At 42.5% G+C, this 17,269-nt stretch overlaps 1 protein-coding gene across 1 annotated transcript in view; it reads left to right on the top strand.

The window, feature by feature from the left end:
* The window catches only part of col7a1 (collagen, type VII, alpha 1), a 75,883-nt gene that overhangs the window by 39,964 nt on the left and 18,650 nt on the right, over positions 1-17,269 (top strand). Inside the window, exons 52-89 of the mRNA XM_018756571.2 lie at positions 228-263; positions 426-506; positions 833-868; positions 1,942-1,986; positions 2,497-2,568; positions 2,805-2,849; positions 3,697-3,732; positions 4,189-4,230; positions 4,795-4,875; positions 5,102-5,137; positions 5,239-5,274; positions 6,056-6,136; positions 6,877-6,912; positions 7,112-7,183; positions 8,314-8,358; positions 8,574-8,609; positions 8,701-8,736; positions 9,023-9,127; positions 9,322-9,387; positions 9,470-9,505; positions 10,032-10,067; positions 10,527-10,574; positions 10,892-10,927; positions 11,029-11,145; positions 11,256-11,465; positions 11,559-11,594; positions 11,720-11,764; positions 12,044-12,160; positions 12,401-12,472; positions 12,727-12,771; positions 13,822-13,857; positions 14,630-14,665; positions 15,013-15,057; positions 15,143-15,175; positions 15,299-15,361; positions 15,462-15,497; positions 15,781-15,861; positions 16,195-16,263. Of these exons, the coding sequence (XP_018612087.1) occupies positions 228-263; positions 426-506; positions 833-868; positions 1,942-1,986; positions 2,497-2,568; positions 2,805-2,849; positions 3,697-3,732; positions 4,189-4,230; positions 4,795-4,875; positions 5,102-5,137; positions 5,239-5,274; positions 6,056-6,136; positions 6,877-6,912; positions 7,112-7,183; positions 8,314-8,358; positions 8,574-8,609; positions 8,701-8,736; positions 9,023-9,127; positions 9,322-9,387; positions 9,470-9,505; positions 10,032-10,067; positions 10,527-10,574; positions 10,892-10,927; positions 11,029-11,145; positions 11,256-11,465; positions 11,559-11,594; positions 11,720-11,764; positions 12,044-12,160; positions 12,401-12,472; positions 12,727-12,771; positions 13,822-13,857; positions 14,630-14,665; positions 15,013-15,057; positions 15,143-15,175; positions 15,299-15,361; positions 15,462-15,497; positions 15,781-15,861; positions 16,195-16,263 (2,220 nt within the window). The remainder of the gene's footprint in view (positions 1-227; positions 264-425; positions 507-832; positions 869-1,941; positions 1,987-2,496; positions 2,569-2,804; positions 2,850-3,696; positions 3,733-4,188; positions 4,231-4,794; positions 4,876-5,101; positions 5,138-5,238; positions 5,275-6,055; positions 6,137-6,876; positions 6,913-7,111; positions 7,184-8,313; positions 8,359-8,573; positions 8,610-8,700; positions 8,737-9,022; positions 9,128-9,321; positions 9,388-9,469; positions 9,506-10,031; positions 10,068-10,526; positions 10,575-10,891; positions 10,928-11,028; positions 11,146-11,255; positions 11,466-11,558; positions 11,595-11,719; positions 11,765-12,043; positions 12,161-12,400; positions 12,473-12,726; positions 12,772-13,821; positions 13,858-14,629; positions 14,666-15,012; positions 15,058-15,142; positions 15,176-15,298; positions 15,362-15,461; positions 15,498-15,780; positions 15,862-16,194; positions 16,264-17,269) is intronic.

The raw sequence follows: 17,269 nt of genomic DNA, 5'->3' as shown, positions 1-17,269 counted from the left end.
CTGTATCTGTGCCTCTTTAGGAATTAAATTTCTTTTGGGTTTTTAAAAATCTCTCAAATTAGCTCACTTTCCTTTTTCCCTCCTTCTGTGCATTTGACTGCTGGATCTGCCATGTGTTAATAATATTCTGCTTATGTATTTTTCTTTCCCAAGTCTGATTTAATAAATGTGTTATTCTAAAAAAATGTATTCTATCTATTAAATACATATCAGGATTTCTTTTTTAGGGGAATGCTGGTTTAACTGGAAAACAAGGTATAAAGGTAAGCTTTTCTCACAGAATCTTTACTGCCCCTTGTTTTGAGCAGTATGCTCAACTTGCATGTGACTAGTGTGTGTGTGTGTGTGTGTGTGTGTGTGTGTGTGTGTGGGGTTTCATGGCTCCATGTGTGACGTGGGACCTGCGTGTTGTGCTTGTGTTACAGGGAGGACAAGGTGAAGCTGGAGAGCCTGGAGAGACGGGAAGGCCAGGTCCCCCAGGACCAATGGGGCCCAGAGGGAAAGAGGTTCGAGACTGAGATGAACTGAAGCAACTTCAGACAATCCAGCTGTTACACTAGCGCTCCAGCTCCCCTGCACTTGCTAATCTCTTTCACACTCCTGTGGCTGCTCCTACGGCTGCTACAGTGCCGCCTTGCCAGCCTTAGTCTGAAACTGACAGGGGATTAGGGGCAGTAGTCCCACCCTCCATCTCCAAAAATGATTGTAAGATCTCCTGGGTTAAGATTTCAAGCGGTCTTTCAGCTCTAATTCATATTAGCATGTAGCCGCCATGCAAAAAAAATGCTAATGTAATGTGAGAATCAAAGATTAATGAGGCTTTGTGTTGCAGGGTGAGAAAGGAGACAAGGGTGATGAAGGCACTCCAGTAAGAACTCTTTAATTGTTCATAGCCGCGACCATGTTTTGCACTGTAATTGGTTCTTGTTCACTTAATGATTTTTGTGCTTTAACTGTTCCTATGTGAAAATTTAAAGAATATCTTGAGAGCATTAACAAATTCAAAGTAAAGCTGAATTTAATGGCCAGCTGCAAAATTACCAGCTGCAGAAGGATGTAGGTTCTCCATCATCCTGAAAATGTGCAGTAGTTTAGGGAAGTATATGAAACACTGTAAATTCTTAAAAGCTTTTAATATTTACCACTCAAGGCAAAGCAACGCTAATTTGTCAATTTTTATGTCTTTCCTTTTAGATTTCAAAATATTTTCTATAAAATTTTCAACTGCTGTAATAATATTTTGCAGAGTTTGTTCAAAATAACTGCTTATAGGCTGCTTCCTGAGATTTCCTTTTGTGATATGTTATGGAGTTCCTCATATTGCCTTCATGCATTTTACTGACCACCTTAACCTGTAAAGCCAAATGTCTGCAGCAGATGATTTGGTTCATTGTGAACTTTCATTGCGCTATGCTTTGTTGATAACTTCTTGTTGTTGAAATGAGTCAGGATATTTGCCTACCGAGAAATTTCAGGAATACCAAGGACCTCTGTTTAGGATACCCTTGGATGGTATGTTATATGGATAAAAGTAGATAAAGGAGAGCGGGGGTATAAAAAGGGGGTGCAGGTGCGGCCTAGCAGCCATCTGCAATGTGTAACATCTGGAGAGATTCTGCTGAATTGTCATGTCATTGCCAACAACCGCTTGTCCCAAGTGGGGTCTCGGTGAGCCGGAGCCTAACCCGGCAACACAGAGCACAAGGCTGGAGGGGGCACACCCAGGACGGGGCACCAGTCCATTGCAAGGCACCCCAAGCAGGGCTCAAACCCCAGACCCCCCAGACAGCGGGCACTGGCCAAACCCACCATGCCATCACGCCCCCCATCTGCTGCATTCTATTAAACCATTCTTGAGCTTATTGGTGCCTCATTATTGAGACTCTAATGAATCTATAAGCGTCTGAAGAGATCAATTCCAACAGATCTGTTGTGTTCCAGGGTGAGTCTGGTCTACCTGGAAAGCCAGGAGAGAGAGGACTGCGGGTAAGTTTGCAGGATTTATCTACAAGAAAGCCCACATTAAGCAATGCAAGATGATTTAAAGATGCTCACGTTGAAGACAAATGATCTGTTGTGTAGCCTGACCGCTTCTGCTGCCAGTACAATAAAAGCATTGGAGAATTGTTGTTGGGGAATTCTATATCAGCGTTTCGCTCCTGCATGTTTTATGAATCGTCTGAAAGCTGCTGTCTTATGGAATTTGCATGAATTGATCACACTGCTTAAATAATAGAGTACCCTTTGAGTAATTAGCAGAAGTTACGTTAGTCAGATATTAACAGAGAATGTGAAGTATAACTCCCAATTCGATAAAAACAGCACTGACTGATCCTTAAACAATGGCCTAAGCACTTTGCCTTGCGCACTGGTCAACCGGAAATCTTTGCTTGGTGGTTCTGTGAGCTGCCATTTAGTGCTGACTTTGATATTATAAGGGTGGTGGAGCTGTAGAGTAAGATGCTGGATTCTGACCGGTTGTTCACGGGTTCCCAGGGCCTAGCAGGCCAGCCGGGACGGCCGGGAGAGAAGGGTGACACGGGGGATCCTGGAGAACATGGCCGAAATGTAAGACTTAAATCTGGCAATTTACCATTTTAAAAGTAATTTTATAATTTAAATGATGACCATTAACCATTTTTTTGGTATGGAAGTGACTCATAATAAGACCTGTTTCTAGTTTAATGCCATAATCTTTATTAATCTTCCGGTATATGCATGTTTGTATACCTTTTTTTCTTATATTTGCTTGCATGTGTCTGTGTTTATGCACTCTTTGACTGGTCTGCATTTGATGCGCACAGGGTAGCCCCGGACTCCAAGGAGCGCGGGGTGAGAAAGGAAGTCAGGTGAGCAAATACCTAAGCTTCCCTTCCTCGCAAATGGCCCTTCGGCCCACACCGTGCTTGGAGGTCGTGCCCAGCGGAGAGAGCAGGATGAGAGAGGACGTGCGAGAATTTGCCCAATGAACCACTCAATCAGCAAAGTGCCACGCAGCTCAGAGCTGTCGACAAGTTGTCCGAGATCGTACTAGACAGGTGTAGACCTGGTGGGATGGGCAGCCATTCGCCTTTGTTGTGAAATGAATCAGACAAAAAGTAGAGTTTAAAAAGCTATTTGCATGTAGATCACTTTGTGGGACATTTTAGGAACATGGAATTTTGTTTGTTTTTTCTTTATTGCAGTTAGTATTCAATATACTTTGCATTATAAAAATAAATGTAATCGGGTAGCACTCGACAGGTCTATATATACTAAGGAGAATTTATTCAGAGATGGATGCAATTAGAATGTGGCGACAACAAATATGATGAAAAAAATGGAGAGACATGCACACATCTGTCCATTATCCATTCCATCATGTCTGTTACTGTTACAGTCACATGTCTGCAGCCCTGTCTCTTTCTCTTAATGTAATGCACGAATTGTCCTTTTGCTGAGATGTACGTCGCTTTGGACAAAAGCGTCTGCTAAATGAATAAATGTAAATGTAATGTAAATGTAAATGCATACAACTGCTTTTTCAGCACCCAAGCTTGTTCTTTATTTCTGTTTAACTGAATGTGTCTTTTTTGATATTCTTTCTTATTCTATGGAACAATGAGGAGGAGCTTTTGCTGTATGCGTGTGAAATTGTAAGAAATTTACCTTCACGTTCTTCCCATACTAATACTGAAGAAATTATTTTCCCTTTAGGGACCCCCAGGACCTGCTGGACCACCGGGGAAAGTGGTGAGATCTTGTATTATTTTTACATTTGGCCGTAACACTAATAACATGCAGTGGGGGGACAAAATAAATGGCGCATTCCTTATCTAAAAAAATGTGTATACTGTGGACACTGGCTGGTATTCTTAGCAATATGCAGCACTAGAGAGCAAGTGTAAAACAAGGTAAAGGTCCAGAAAGAGCAAAAGAATGTAGCTATTTGCGGTCATGGAACACTAAACAGGCACATGTGAAATCCAAGCTAACCCATTTCATTGTACTCTATATCTGTGCTTTCTCCTCCTTACCAGATGTCTCAGCTGTATATTGGGTGTCTCTTTCATGTTTCATTCGCTCCACATCACTCAATCCCTGCTTGTCCCTCTGTACCTCATCACTCTAAATGTATACTCCTCCATCCTTGCGTGTGACACCTGTCGTCCTCTCCCTGTCTCAGTGAGTGTGTCTCTCTCGCCGCAGGAGGATGTGGAGCGCCAGCTGAAGGGGGAACGTGGAGAAAAGGTGTGTGCGCATTTTATCCATCAGGGATAGAGCTGCGTTGGTCCTTTGTTATCGTTGATTGTAAAAATACTCCATTTGTGCCCTGTGGGTCTCATATCCCTCCAGAATAGGTTGGAACACACACACATACACACACACACACACACACACACACACACACACACACACACACCCACCCATGTCTCTGACAGCTCCCTGTGTATACTCCTCGGTTTGTGGGTCAGACATGGAACATCACTCATCGTGGTTTTGGGTGCACACTGACAGTTTTGACAGATGTCAGAAAGCATGACTTTTTAAAACTTGACAGAAGATGTCTGAAACATTACTGCTGAGGTCAAAAACAAGTTTTAAGCCACTGGAGAGACAGCTGGTGTTATGAATGTGTAAGAAGTCTAAGAGTTTTTTAAAAACCCTGTTTGTATTCTTCTTGGAAAAACTACTCTAAAGAGGAAATCTCTCTATAATATGAGGAAGGACGGGGCCTGAAGTAGAGTAAAAAGTTGCTGCCTTAGGAAGGACAGAAGAACCGGCAAAATGTGATCATGATGCTGCTGTTTCCAGGGTGAAGCCGGTGATCCTGGGGAGAATGGAGTGAAAGGACAGAAGGGAGAGTCAGGGCCCCAAGGGCCTGCTGGGCTACCAGTGAGTGTGAACATTGTATTTCACACCTTCTGTGCTCTTCATTTGTATATCCGTACTTCAAAATTTCTTCACCTTATTTTTGTATGATTGGTGTTCGCAAGGTCTGTTTCCTGTGGCAAACCGATGGTGAAAAATCCCAGTGGTGATCTGACTCTTCTTTCACTGCTTTCTGCAGTTGCCTGTGAACGTTTTGTGTGTTTAGTGATTGTCTCTGTTCTGTCCGAAGGGCTCTGAAGGACCGAGAGGACCTGCTGGACCCAGGGTATGAAAACACCTAACTTCCGTCTCACCTCCATATAACTGCTCATGTATCTCTTCTTCATGGATCTTAGGACATGCTGTTTTCCATTCCTTCCTGTTTAGGGTGATGTAGGACTACGAGGAACCCCAGGGGAGAAGGTCAGAGTGTGAAAATTGCCCTTATTTCACAGATCCACTCAGAGTGTCAATGCAGAAAAGCTGATTCAATCTGTGACTCGAGTTCAGAGGTCATCTCAAAGTGACATTATGGTAATTACAATAGTAGCATCTAGCTAATCATCACAAGGGAGATCCTGAGCTGTGGACTGGCTGGTCCTGCTGTCCTTCATTCCACCGGATCCTGTTTCCCAGTCTGCAGATTCCCAGTGGGATGAAGCGCAGTAGGGTGGGCATTTGACACACCTGTCATGAGCGACCACTGAGTAATGTGCTATAGTTGGAGTTCATGGAGTCATGTGATGAGTTCTTAAGAGAATGGTGTATTGCGAAGTGAGAGTAAGTGCTTTTTGCCATTTTTTTGATCACAAATATGCTTTAAAATAAACCTCTGGCAGTCATGCAAATAAAGCAAATTTTCATGTTGACCACGAACTGCCGATGTATATAAAGCTAGTGCACAAGGATTATTGTAATGTTTCGGAACTCAGAACCTGTTGCTTTAGTGTTAAAATATAAAGTAGCAAGTATAGGTGTATACCTTTCCATCCATTATCAATAAACCACTGTCAAGTGTAGGGTTTCGGTGGTCTTCAGCCTATTTATACACATTTCTTAGGTCCCAAATACGCTAATCTCTTTGAAGAACTCAATCTCGTTGGTATTATGAGACCCTTGGCAGTGATTTTGTTTGGCCTTTAGGGTTTTGATTGATTGTCTATTTTACTTGTCTCCATATCTTCATGGGTTTCCACCTCTCCAGGGTGAGAGGGGTGCCTCTGGACTGGATGGACGTAATGGACTAGATGGGAAACCAGGTGTCCCTGGGGCCTCGGGCTTACGGGTTAGTACCATTTGGGGTTTCCTCTTCATGGACCAACAATATGTACATCTCAGCCGTGAGATGGCACCAACTAACTGACCTGGCCTTCCTTATTAAAGACAAATGCTGCCAAAGAGCAGAGTGACCCTCTAGTTGAAGAGCTGCACTTGTGACCAAAAAGTCACATGTAAATTAATGCCCAGCATTAGCAGTTGTTCAGCTTACAATGCACAGAAAAATTATACTTGTCTGTTTGTAACTAGAACATCTCTCTCCATGTCGCTTCTATTGAAATACTGCAGAGTTATGCAAGCTTTGTTCTGTTGGCTGGGGAGGAGGGCCAGTGAGGAAATAAAAAGCTCTGACAAAAGAACAAGCTTATTGTTCTAAATTCTACATGTGGGGATGTCTCACTCTTTTAAACTGTACTTCAACTGTATTTATTATAGTGACATTTTCGGATTAATGAATAAACAACCTCTTTGGCTAATTTAAGTAATTAAACTTCTACAGTGATATAATCACAGAAAAAATGCTTCAGTGTTGATAATTGCAATGAAATATAGTGTTTTAAGCTATTTAAAGCTTTATCAAACCCATGACCCTGGGTGTTGTTATGGGGCTGTTTACATTGGGGTGTGTGGAGAAGATCTGACTGTGTACTGTGACTGTTTCCTGCTGCTTGTAAATGTGGTCTGGTTTATTGACCTGAGTCGACACTGTAATTCTTCAGTTACTATTGTGATGCAATTGTGTTCTAGGGAGATCAAGGCAAGCAAGGAGACCCAGGGAGGGATGTGAGTAAAGTGCCGAATCATTAATTTGGTGAACTGTGCACATTTTGTTATTTATAAACCTGCTTATTTAAGTTGTTATGAATATATATATATGTGTTTGCTTTGAAGAACTCGTGAGTAACATTGCTGTGTGAATGCTGATGTGTGAGTTCCAGTTCTTTCGTCTTTCTGTCTCCCCCTCTATTGTCTTACACACCAGGGGCTTCCGGGTCTGAGAGGAGAGCAGGGCCCCATAGGACCAGTTGGTCCCCCAGGGAACCCTGGAATATCAGTGAGTGTAAATACTCTCTCTAACACACACACACGCGCACATACACACATACTGTCATACAAACGGAAACATGCATGCATGCACACATAATCACATAGCACCCCTTGTTTGTTAGTCCCTTCTGCTATAAGTGTCTTGGGTCCTCAAGTTGCGAACACAATTGGAACCGGAAGAGTGTTCATAACTTCCTTTGTTTGTCAGTCCAAAGTTACTTCTACCTCTAATCATAATGAATAGAAGCTGCATAATGCTTGTGTCCCTCCAATTATGAACAGGTTAGGCTGTGTAGAAATCAATCGATATCCACTTGCCCAGTGCAGAGTTGCAGTGGTCTGCATTACCCCAGATGCACAGGATGTAACACTGTTACGTTATTTTTTTTATTAAATTCAAACTTGTTTAAAATTACTGAATAAAAGTACATTGTAACCACAGCGTAACATTTCATACTGTTGCTTGATTAATCTCAAGTGTGTGCGTTGTTCACCGGCTTTCGGGCACTTTCGACTTTCTTTATTATCTACACAGTCAATAAAAGCTTTATAAAACAGATGTCCCTCAATTTATTTAAGGATGAAACTCGTTAAAAATTTTGGACATTGCTGTAATGGATTAAAATACACACACACATTTTCAGAACCGCTTGTCATTTAAAGTTTTTCTTTTTTACTTCAAACTACATAAAATGAAAAGTAACTTAAAATGACTGAAGCTGAAAATACTCCTCAAACTTGTATTTAATTCCAAAAAATTATTTAATGGATTTAATTCCATACCATGTGCAATTTACCTTGCCTTGTTATTGAACACAGACATTCACAAGCAGCAGTCATGAGCTGCCAAATATTATGGAAGCAGGTAAAATGAAGGTGGTCCCAAAACCTTCTTTGGTTTCTCTTCTGTTTGAGTGATTTTCTGCTAGCTCATGGCAGGACCTGAAAATGCAAGGAGCTTTGGCACCAGCCAACTGAAACAGAGAGAAAATGAACAAATCAGAACAGTGTAGAAAAAAAGAAAAATAAACTAGACATCAACTGTATTTTTGAAAATTTGCAACAAGAGGGGCCAATGTATATGCGCCTCTAGGGTCTCTTTTGCCTTTTTGTTTATGCTTCATTTCTTCTGCTTAGGGAAAGCCTGGAGAAGATGGAAAACCTGGTGTTCCAGGAAAACCGGTAGGTTAAATTAATCTCCCTGAACTGCAGACTTTTTGTGTCAATAACCCGAAAGAATGTGGAAAAAAAGTCACATTAATTTCAACACATTAGCATTTTCTCCATGTACTTCAGTGGTCTGGACTGATGTGCCACCTTCACTCTTACTGCAGTGGTGCAAATATGTGGTGTCACTTCCACTAGTTTCTCCTTTCAACCCTTTTGTTTGTCTCCAGGGTGAAGACGGCACCCCTGGGGAAGATGGCAGAAAGGTGAGAAGTTGATGTTAGTGGCAATAAAGTTCCTCCAGCCTGTGTTTGTACATCATATCGCAAACACCAAGAACAACACATCTGTCTGCAGGGTGAAAAAGGGGAGGCCGGCAGTGCAGGAAGGGATGTGAGTCCAGGATCTCTCTGCCTCTCAGTTTTCTCCATCTTCACAGTATAATCCTCACCTTGTGCTTTGTTTTGTTTTCTCATTTTTTGTTAATGCACAACTCCTCATATCACTATGCTTTGTCATTTATTAATGTTACTTTTTTCTGCTCTAATTTGTCTTCAGGTTATAGTTAAAGAGCTTTTTCTGTATACTCTGTAAAATCTGATGTGTTAGATACATTACATCTTACTCATTGAACGCTGATCTTTTCCTTTATTTCTCCTTTGGCAAATATCTGTCTCAGGGGCGGGATGGACAGAAGGGAGACCGTGGAGAAGCTGGGCCAGCGGGACCTCTTGGCCCCCCTGGTCTTCCAGGGGCCCCCGGAAGTATTGGTCCTCCAGGCCCGGTAAGCGTACACCGCTGCTTCGCTCATCTGTGTGTGTTTTTCCTTTGTCAAAGCTTTCAAAGCAATGCAGTTGGCAATGTGTTAGCGTTCACAGATGTCCCAGTGAGCCTGTTTACCATCTGTTGCTTACATATCTATTGTTTTATAAACCGACATTGTTCATACACTGACCATTCCTTCACTATGTCTCTCAGGTGGTGTATGTGAAAGGAGCAGAGACAGTGCCTGTTACTGGTCCCCCGGGCCCTGCAGGGACTCCAGTGAGTAACTGACATTATAATTATTATGTTGGCTTATATATTTTTAATATTCTTTCTCAGCATGACTGTATAACTTTTTCAGGGAGTCCCCGGTATCCCAGGAGAAGCAGGCTCCAAGGTGAGTCAGTCCAGAATGTCTGCTGGCAGTTCTGTTTGCCGCTCACATAAAAGCTAATTTTTTACGGTGTTTTAGAGCTTCCACATACTTTAATAACATATTTGTAACGATCTGGCTAAGGAGTTAGACTAGATCCTCACGAGTATTCCCAAAAAAAAGGTGTATAAACCCAGACGGACACGGAAGAATGGAAGCTCTACGTTCAATATCTTGTAGGCAACTATGGGTGACTTATACTTCACACAGCTGTCTTCACGATAAAATAAACAACATTAAACTCCAAAACGTGCGGGACACAAATGTGTACACGGACAAGTATAACAGGAGAGGGGGAGAGAGAGAGGGGACCGGGGGGGCGACAACCCCTCGGTCTCCACAATAATACGTCATCATTACATATCCACTTAATTAACTAAAATAACCAGAGTTCTTTCCTCTTCAGCATATTCACTGGGCTGTTCTTGACCTGTGACCTCTGACCTTTGTCCCTGTTGACTGTCCGTCCTGTTGCGTCCATGTGTTCCAGGGAGAGAAAGGAGCAGTTGGGCCAAAGGGAGACATTGTAAGTTCATCACGAGACTCTGGGGCAAGGATTTTTGTGTGATATTGTGCAGAACACATTTTCACCAAAACTGAGGTCGTTCCACAAGCTGTTTTGTCTTTAAGCATTTTGGACATTTGAGTATTAATGTTTGTGCATGGGGGTGTCTTTTTTGCTTCCCTGTATCTTGAGGAAGCATTTCTGAATAACATCAAGCTTTGAGAAAATAGGTGTTGTCGGGACACCCTCACAAAGCAAAAGGTGTTTTTACAGTTTGTCTTTTTATTTTAAAAAAAGAAAAACTAAAAATGGAAAAATGTATTTTGTGTTATATCAATTCATGTATTTTTTTAAAAAACAAGAAAAAAATGTTTTTGCATATTGGATTTTTTTGGCTGTTTGTATATGCATTTGCTATTTGATTAAAGTGCATTTTTTCCTATGTGTGATGTCTTGCTTACTGTACACTGTGGTACACAGGGAGATCCAGGAGAGGATGGCATGCCAGGCAGACCAGGAACACCAGTGGTAAGACCATCACCTGTAATCGCCTATAAACAGCATCTCAAAGTTACAGTCATTGAAAATGACCGTTTTACTTCTATAAGAAGGTGATCAAATAAGACTTTTCAAAAAGTTGCATCCAATCACTAATTAACTTGTAGAGTGCTAATGTAGAAAATAGTCAGGAATCTCTTGCTCCCAAATGATCATGACAGGGTTTAGGTATTGAGGGAACCTCTCAGTACGAACTCACGTCAACTAGAACTGTAGTGCAGTTTTAAAAGTGCACCTCTCATCCTTGCTCACACCTTCCAAATACTGTTTATGTGCCTTTATTTCAGGATGTCAGAAAAGCTCTGGCTGACTATGGGGTTGAGGTACGTTGTCTGAACTTACAAAGAGAAATATTCTTTGCCACAGAGGTGATGTGTGGAAGATCTGGGACAGATATGTGATCTTTTCTGTGTCCTTTTTTTAGATTGCAGCACTCAAGGTGGTTGTGGACCAGCATGGAAGCGGTACAGGATTTGTTCCTAAGAAGGGAGAGAAAGGAGGAAAGGGAGATTCAGGCCCGCCGGGACCTCCAGGATTAGATGTAAGAGATGCTGGTTACAGAATATGGAGCATTACAAACACATTTTGATATATCTGTATCTTTATTCTTGTGTGAGCAATGTCTGTTTGTGTTTGTTGTGATTGTTTAAGGGGTCCCGCGGCTTGCCCGGTGAGAGAGGCTTCAAGGGTGATCAGGGTGAACAAGGGCCATCAGGACCCATGGGACCTCCAGGGCGAGCCATTGGAGAACGGGGCCCAGAAGGGCCTCCTGGACAGCCAGGAGAACCCGGGAAGCCTGGGATACCTGGTGTTCCAGGGCGAGCAGGCGAACTGGGCGAAGCTGGAAGGCCTGGAGAGAAGGTGGGAAAGAGATGAGCATTTGGCAGTCCGTTTCTCAATATGGCGAACAAGAATGGTCCTGTTTTTACATAACATTACCTTTTGTTTTTTCAGGGAGAGAGAGGAGAGAAGGCGGAAAAGGGTGACCCAGTGAGCACAAGTATCCCTGTTAACCCAATATACAAATTCACTGTTGTACTGATGTGTAGCAGTTTTGCTTAGTTGAATCATCAGGACTCAGCATTAAGTTCTTTGCTACTTCCATTTCTTTGTAGGGGAAAACTGGATTGCCCGGAGCTGCTGGACCTCCTGGGCCCAAGGTGACCTCCATAGGTCCTACAAGCTCTACACAGTCTGCTCACCCTGCCATAGCTTGCAGTCATGTTTACAACCCAACACAACCAAGCACATGCTTGTACTTTTACACCACACACCCTCCACACCCTCAGTATGCTTCTGTACAGTAGTTACTCTGCTTTGACTTCCTTTGCTAGCCTGGAGTATGTCAAGCTGCTCTGATGTGTGTCTCTGCTTTTACTACTACTACTTATGTTATTTAGAGTCTGTTGTACTCAATGGAGGCTTTTGCTTTATTTTAGGGTGACCCCGTAGATGTGAACCTGACTGGGCTACCAGGACCGAGGGGGCTACCTGGACCCCCTGGCATTAAAGGTGAACCTGGTGTGCCTGGGATAGCTGGGTCCAAAGGAGACAGGGTAAATATCAATCCTTTTTCATTGCCACTCTCATTTTTTAGGTTTATTCTCTCAAATGAAATTATATCCTGATGCACCACCATTTTCTGTTCCTGAAATCTCTTTGGGTTCTTTCCTTTGCAGCTGTGTCACATTTTCTCAGTTACCCTTTATATAAGCATCTCTTTGCCTCTCTCTCTGTGTGTGTGTGTGTATGTGTGTGTGTGTGTGTGTGTGTGTGTCTACTTTATTGTGTTCTAGGGTGCCTCGGGCTCCCAAGGGGACAAGGGAGACAGAGGTGAACCAGGCGAGAAGGGTAGAGAAGGATTTCTGGTGAGCTTCTTACCCTTGCCTAAAACATCAGAAAAACAGTATACATGGTTTGTTGGCAAGCTGACACTGCAGGATAGTAACAGTTTCCCCAACAGGGGTTTGTAGAAAACATTTTGAGGAGTGAAAGGCTTCTTATTGTGGGCAGGTTGTGAAGTTTGGTTTACTATCACAAGAGTACAATAAACGTGCAGTAATGTTCCAGTGGCCAAATGATCTGTTGTGTAATTGATGAGATTGACATTTAATCATTTCAGGGACCTCCTGGACAACCAGGAAAACCAGGACAAGACGGGAAGCCGGTGAGAGATAAGAGCTTTGTTCTTAACCAAAGGTTCTGAAAGGTGGGGGATTATATAGAGAGGGATGGATTGGTGATCACTAAACTTTAAATGATTTGTGAGATCATTTTAATAATTTTGTAACATTACAATATTTTCATGTGTAGCAGAATGTGTTGTTATGGTTACAGCTGTCATTTTATTATCTGATGGTTTGTGCTGTGAATCCCACCTCCTGCTGCATGTCCTTGATCAAGATATTTACCCTGAGTTGATACAGTAAGAATACTGTGCTGTATAAAATGAATCACTGTGAGGTTGCTTGTCTAATATTGTAAGTTACCATGAACCAAGGTATCAGCTAATAGCAGTTAAGGATAATCATACACACACACACACACACACACACACACACACACACACACACACACACACACACACACACACAGAGTCTACAACCATTAGTCCCAAGCAGGGTCGCGGCGAACCAGAGCCTAGCCCGACAGCACAGGGTGTGGGGCTAGAGGGGGAGGGGACACACCCCGGACGGGACGCCAGTCCGACGCAAGCAACCCCAAGCAGGACTCGAACCCCAGGCCCAGGCAGTCCCTGGCCAAGCCCACTGCGCCACCGTGCCCCCCACTTAAGAATAATATATTATTTACAAAAATGGAAATAAGAAAGCTCAGGTACAATTTATATGAATGAATTCCAAATATTGACTAAGGATGTGTATTACTCTTAATCATATTGAGCGTTAATCATATGCATTACTCCTGTACTATTTTGCTTGTGAAATGCTATTATTTTCTTATTATAGTTTTTTTTTTAATTTTTTGCCATATGACTTTATTTTTGCAACAATATTTATTAGCTGATATGACTGATCGTCCTTTTTTACGAGGCCTTAGGCCAGTGCTCATTCAGTAGGCAGGATGGTGCTTCTGTGGGAGACCACAGGAGGCCCAACAGTTTCCACAAGGAGGAGTTAAGTGAGAAAGAGGAATTAAGATGGGCATTGCTAGATAGTCAGTAAGTCCAGGTTAACGCCTTTCATTTCCCCTGGAGCAGGGTGTGCCGGGGCAGTCTGGTCCTCAAGGCCAACCAGTGAGTAAGAGTAGCCCCCCTTGGGCAGCCTCTTTTTTGGCTGCACTGCTCAGGAGAGTCTGGGGATTGGCTTGGAGCGCAAGGCCGCCTGAGCTTTTTTCTTTCCCTCTGAGGGCTGAGGCTGTACAGAGTAACAGAGTTTGCAGCACTGCTTCTAAACATAACCTCTCCACTTCCCCGCTCCCTCTTCTCTTTGTTCATTGTATTCTCACGACCTTTGATCCCCATCCCTTTTACGTTTGTCCTCCATGCTCCTGGCCCCTCGGCTTGCCATGCTCTCCCGTTCCCTCTCTCTGTAGGGCTTGCCTGGGTTTCCTGGAATGCAGGGCAGATCGGTAGGTTGGATGTTGCTCTGGCTCTTCTTCTCACCCTATGAGCTCTGTCCTCCGTTCCATTTTTTAGAACCAGTAATGCTACTAGAATGTGAATGACTCCAATGATCTATTTGACATTGGAGAACAAGTGGCAAAATCTGAGTTTTTTTGCATTTATACCTTTCCAACTTTCAGCCAGACATGCTCCTGTCTTCATTTGCCTGTTTTTGCTGTGCATCCTAGTGCTGCTGATAATTCTGTGTATTGCTTTCGGTGTGTGGGCATGTGCATACACATGTCTGTCACATTTTATGTGTTCATACTGCAATTAGATGAGTGTGTGCATTGTTTTAATGCATAGTGTGAGTTTTTATCATCAGTATGTCTTTACATGCAGATTTTGCATTACTTTAACAAGAAAAAGTGCAGGACTGAAGCTGCATTGTGTTTTTCCCCAGGGAAATCCAGGGGAACCTGGAATACGGGGACCTGCTGTGAGTTCTGTTTAACTGCGTTGTGTAGAATCTAACAAAGTCACACAACTCGACACTGAATGAACCACATGGAAGAAAAATATATTTATAAATTAATTTTGGATTACATGTAGTATGAAATTGGCCTAAAATACATCAAGCTTATATTAAAAATAAGTTCTATTTAGAGACGATCAGAATATTGTAGCATATGTACAATAATGTGTAATATGTTTTTGGTCAATAAATGTTCTGTATGCGCAGTGGGCATTGCATTAAAATAATAATGCACATTAACATTGTGCTTCAAAGGAGTAAACTTTGTGGTTATTGCTATGGATAACAGTCTTTATTGTATGTCACTGCAGGGCCCGATAGGTGCTACTGGTCCACCTGGTCCTCCTGGTATTAAGGTCAGTCTTTTTATATAATTCAATGCACATAAATAGATTTATGATATCACACTTTTTTCTTATGATGGTTATTGTTTCATCACAGGGGAACCAGGGTGAACCTGGAGTGGGTGTCCAGGTGAGGCTACAGTGTCTCCTGTGTCTCATCAGTTCTGGAAAAAAATAAAATTCAAATATTCTCCAGTTCCTTGCATTCGTTCTCAGTATGATATTGTCTGTATGCGTTTGTTCTTTGCTACAGGGACTTCCGGGTCCTCAGGGCAACATGGGCTTGACAGGACCCCCGGGGCCTCCAGGAGCTGCAGTAAGCTAACAACTTGTGTTCTGATTACTCAGCATGTTGCTGAAAATGTGAAGAAGGGGCTGTGATTCTGGGTTTACACTCTCCTTGTCCCTGTGACCAGGGTCCGCAGGGGTCTCCAGGCTTGTCTGGTCAAGTGGTAAGTGTAAAATAGAGTAGTCTCATCATGCACCATAGAAAACAATATGACTCTGCAAGGAATGTGGATTTGCGCAGGACCCTTCTGTTGGGACCAATTCAGACAGACCGAACACAGAGTTGTAAAGGCACAGACCCAGTTTTTAAAGATGTGTGTAAACCAAATTAAAGCCACTTACCACAGTTATGTAAAAGCATACCTGTGCTTGAAGACTACTTTTATTCTGAGGTCTCTGCTGAGTTGAAGATCCTTCCCATGATCACTGCTTTTGTGGTCCTGATAGGGTGAGACAGGCAAGCCAGGGTTCCCTGGTAGAGATGGGGTGCCAGGGAAAGATGGAGCCCCTGGACTGTCTGGGAAACAGGTGAGTGACACAACAAGAGAGTGAATGGTGCAAGTCAAGGCTGTGGGTCAGGAGAGGAGTCTGTCTCTGTTGTTTAACCATAATACACGAAGGAGTACTTAGGATTCTCACATGTTCATATGTGTATTGACATGTGTTTCCACCTCTGTGCACTGTATGTTTAAAGAATGTGAACGTGTGAACTATTGTGTGCGTGTGTTTGTGTACGTCTTTGTGAGATGTGACTGAAATTACCGAAAACTGATTTGTTTCCCCTCAGGATTTCAACACATACTTGACAGTAATAGCTTGTTTTTGTCCCTGCTCTTTGGCCTCTTCTTCTCCCACGCTTAGGGTGCTGCTGGTCCTATGGGCCCCCCAGGGCTGAAGGGTGAGCAAGGAGACAGTGGTCCTCCAGGAAAGGTTAGTGTGTGGATAAATTCAGTTCCAAGAACAAAGTAGAGTTAATCATACCTTGTTTCCAAGTTCACTTCCTCATTATGGGCCATGTTTCATCCACATTTTCTAGAGGAGAGAGAGAGATCATGTTGGATAATTCATATTCCCACTGGACATTCGTAGGCCAGCTTTGTGTTGCCTTGATCTTCCTCCCTTGTGTTCTCATTAATGGATAAGGCCTCGTTTTTATCCACTTTCGTATTCAGCAGGAAACCGTCCATGTTCACTTAATGTCATAATGTTATTTTCAGTCTTACCCCTAAGAACTCACATGCTGAGCACGTTAAACTAATGAAATACTTAAATGAAACACCGCAATTTCAATAAAGTTTCAATAAAGCGATGTTAAATAGTTCTGATTGTCACTGAATTGTCGTGGTTGAGTATTGCTTGTCTTTATTCACTTTTAAAAATCTTTTAGTATGTACCAACTTGTCAATATACCATTAATCATGTATTATTATCTGAAGGGTGACTTACAATGTTAGGTTATTAAATACATGAAAGTACTGAATAGGCATTTTTGGCTCTCAGACTGGGCTTTACAGGTAGCTTTTTCTTGTAAAGGGCCGTCCATGCGAAATTTAAAACAAGAGCAAAGAGGCATCAGAAACAAAAATTATAATTAAATTTCTGTGACCATACAAAGGTGCAGACAGCCCCAGACGGGAAGACTTGTGTTTAAAACTGCTTTAGGAGTGTAGTAGTCATCTACAAGTTGAGTACATTCCAGAAACCAGAATTTCATTTCATTTCAGCGATAATTTCATTTAATTTACCTGCTTCCGTTTACGAGGCATTTCTTTGCATTTACCAGGACCAAGTTTGAATTTTGCACACCTCCCAACTGCTGAGCAGAGCCAGACATTTACATTGAGATTTTCTCATTTAGCAAATGCTGAGGCTCCGGTTTACCACGACTCTGCTCAGGACAAGTGGTTACTGAAATTTTATGGATGGATAGATATTT

Source organism: Scleropages formosus, chromosome 2, assembly GCF_900964775.1.
Source record: "Scleropages formosus chromosome 2, fSclFor1.1, whole genome shotgun sequence".
NCBI classification, from domain to species: domain Eukaryota; kingdom Metazoa; phylum Chordata; class Actinopteri; order Osteoglossiformes; family Osteoglossidae; genus Scleropages; species Scleropages formosus.
The sequence above is the reverse complement of the archived record's forward strand: the minus strand, read 5'-3'. Positions and strand labels throughout refer to the sequence as shown.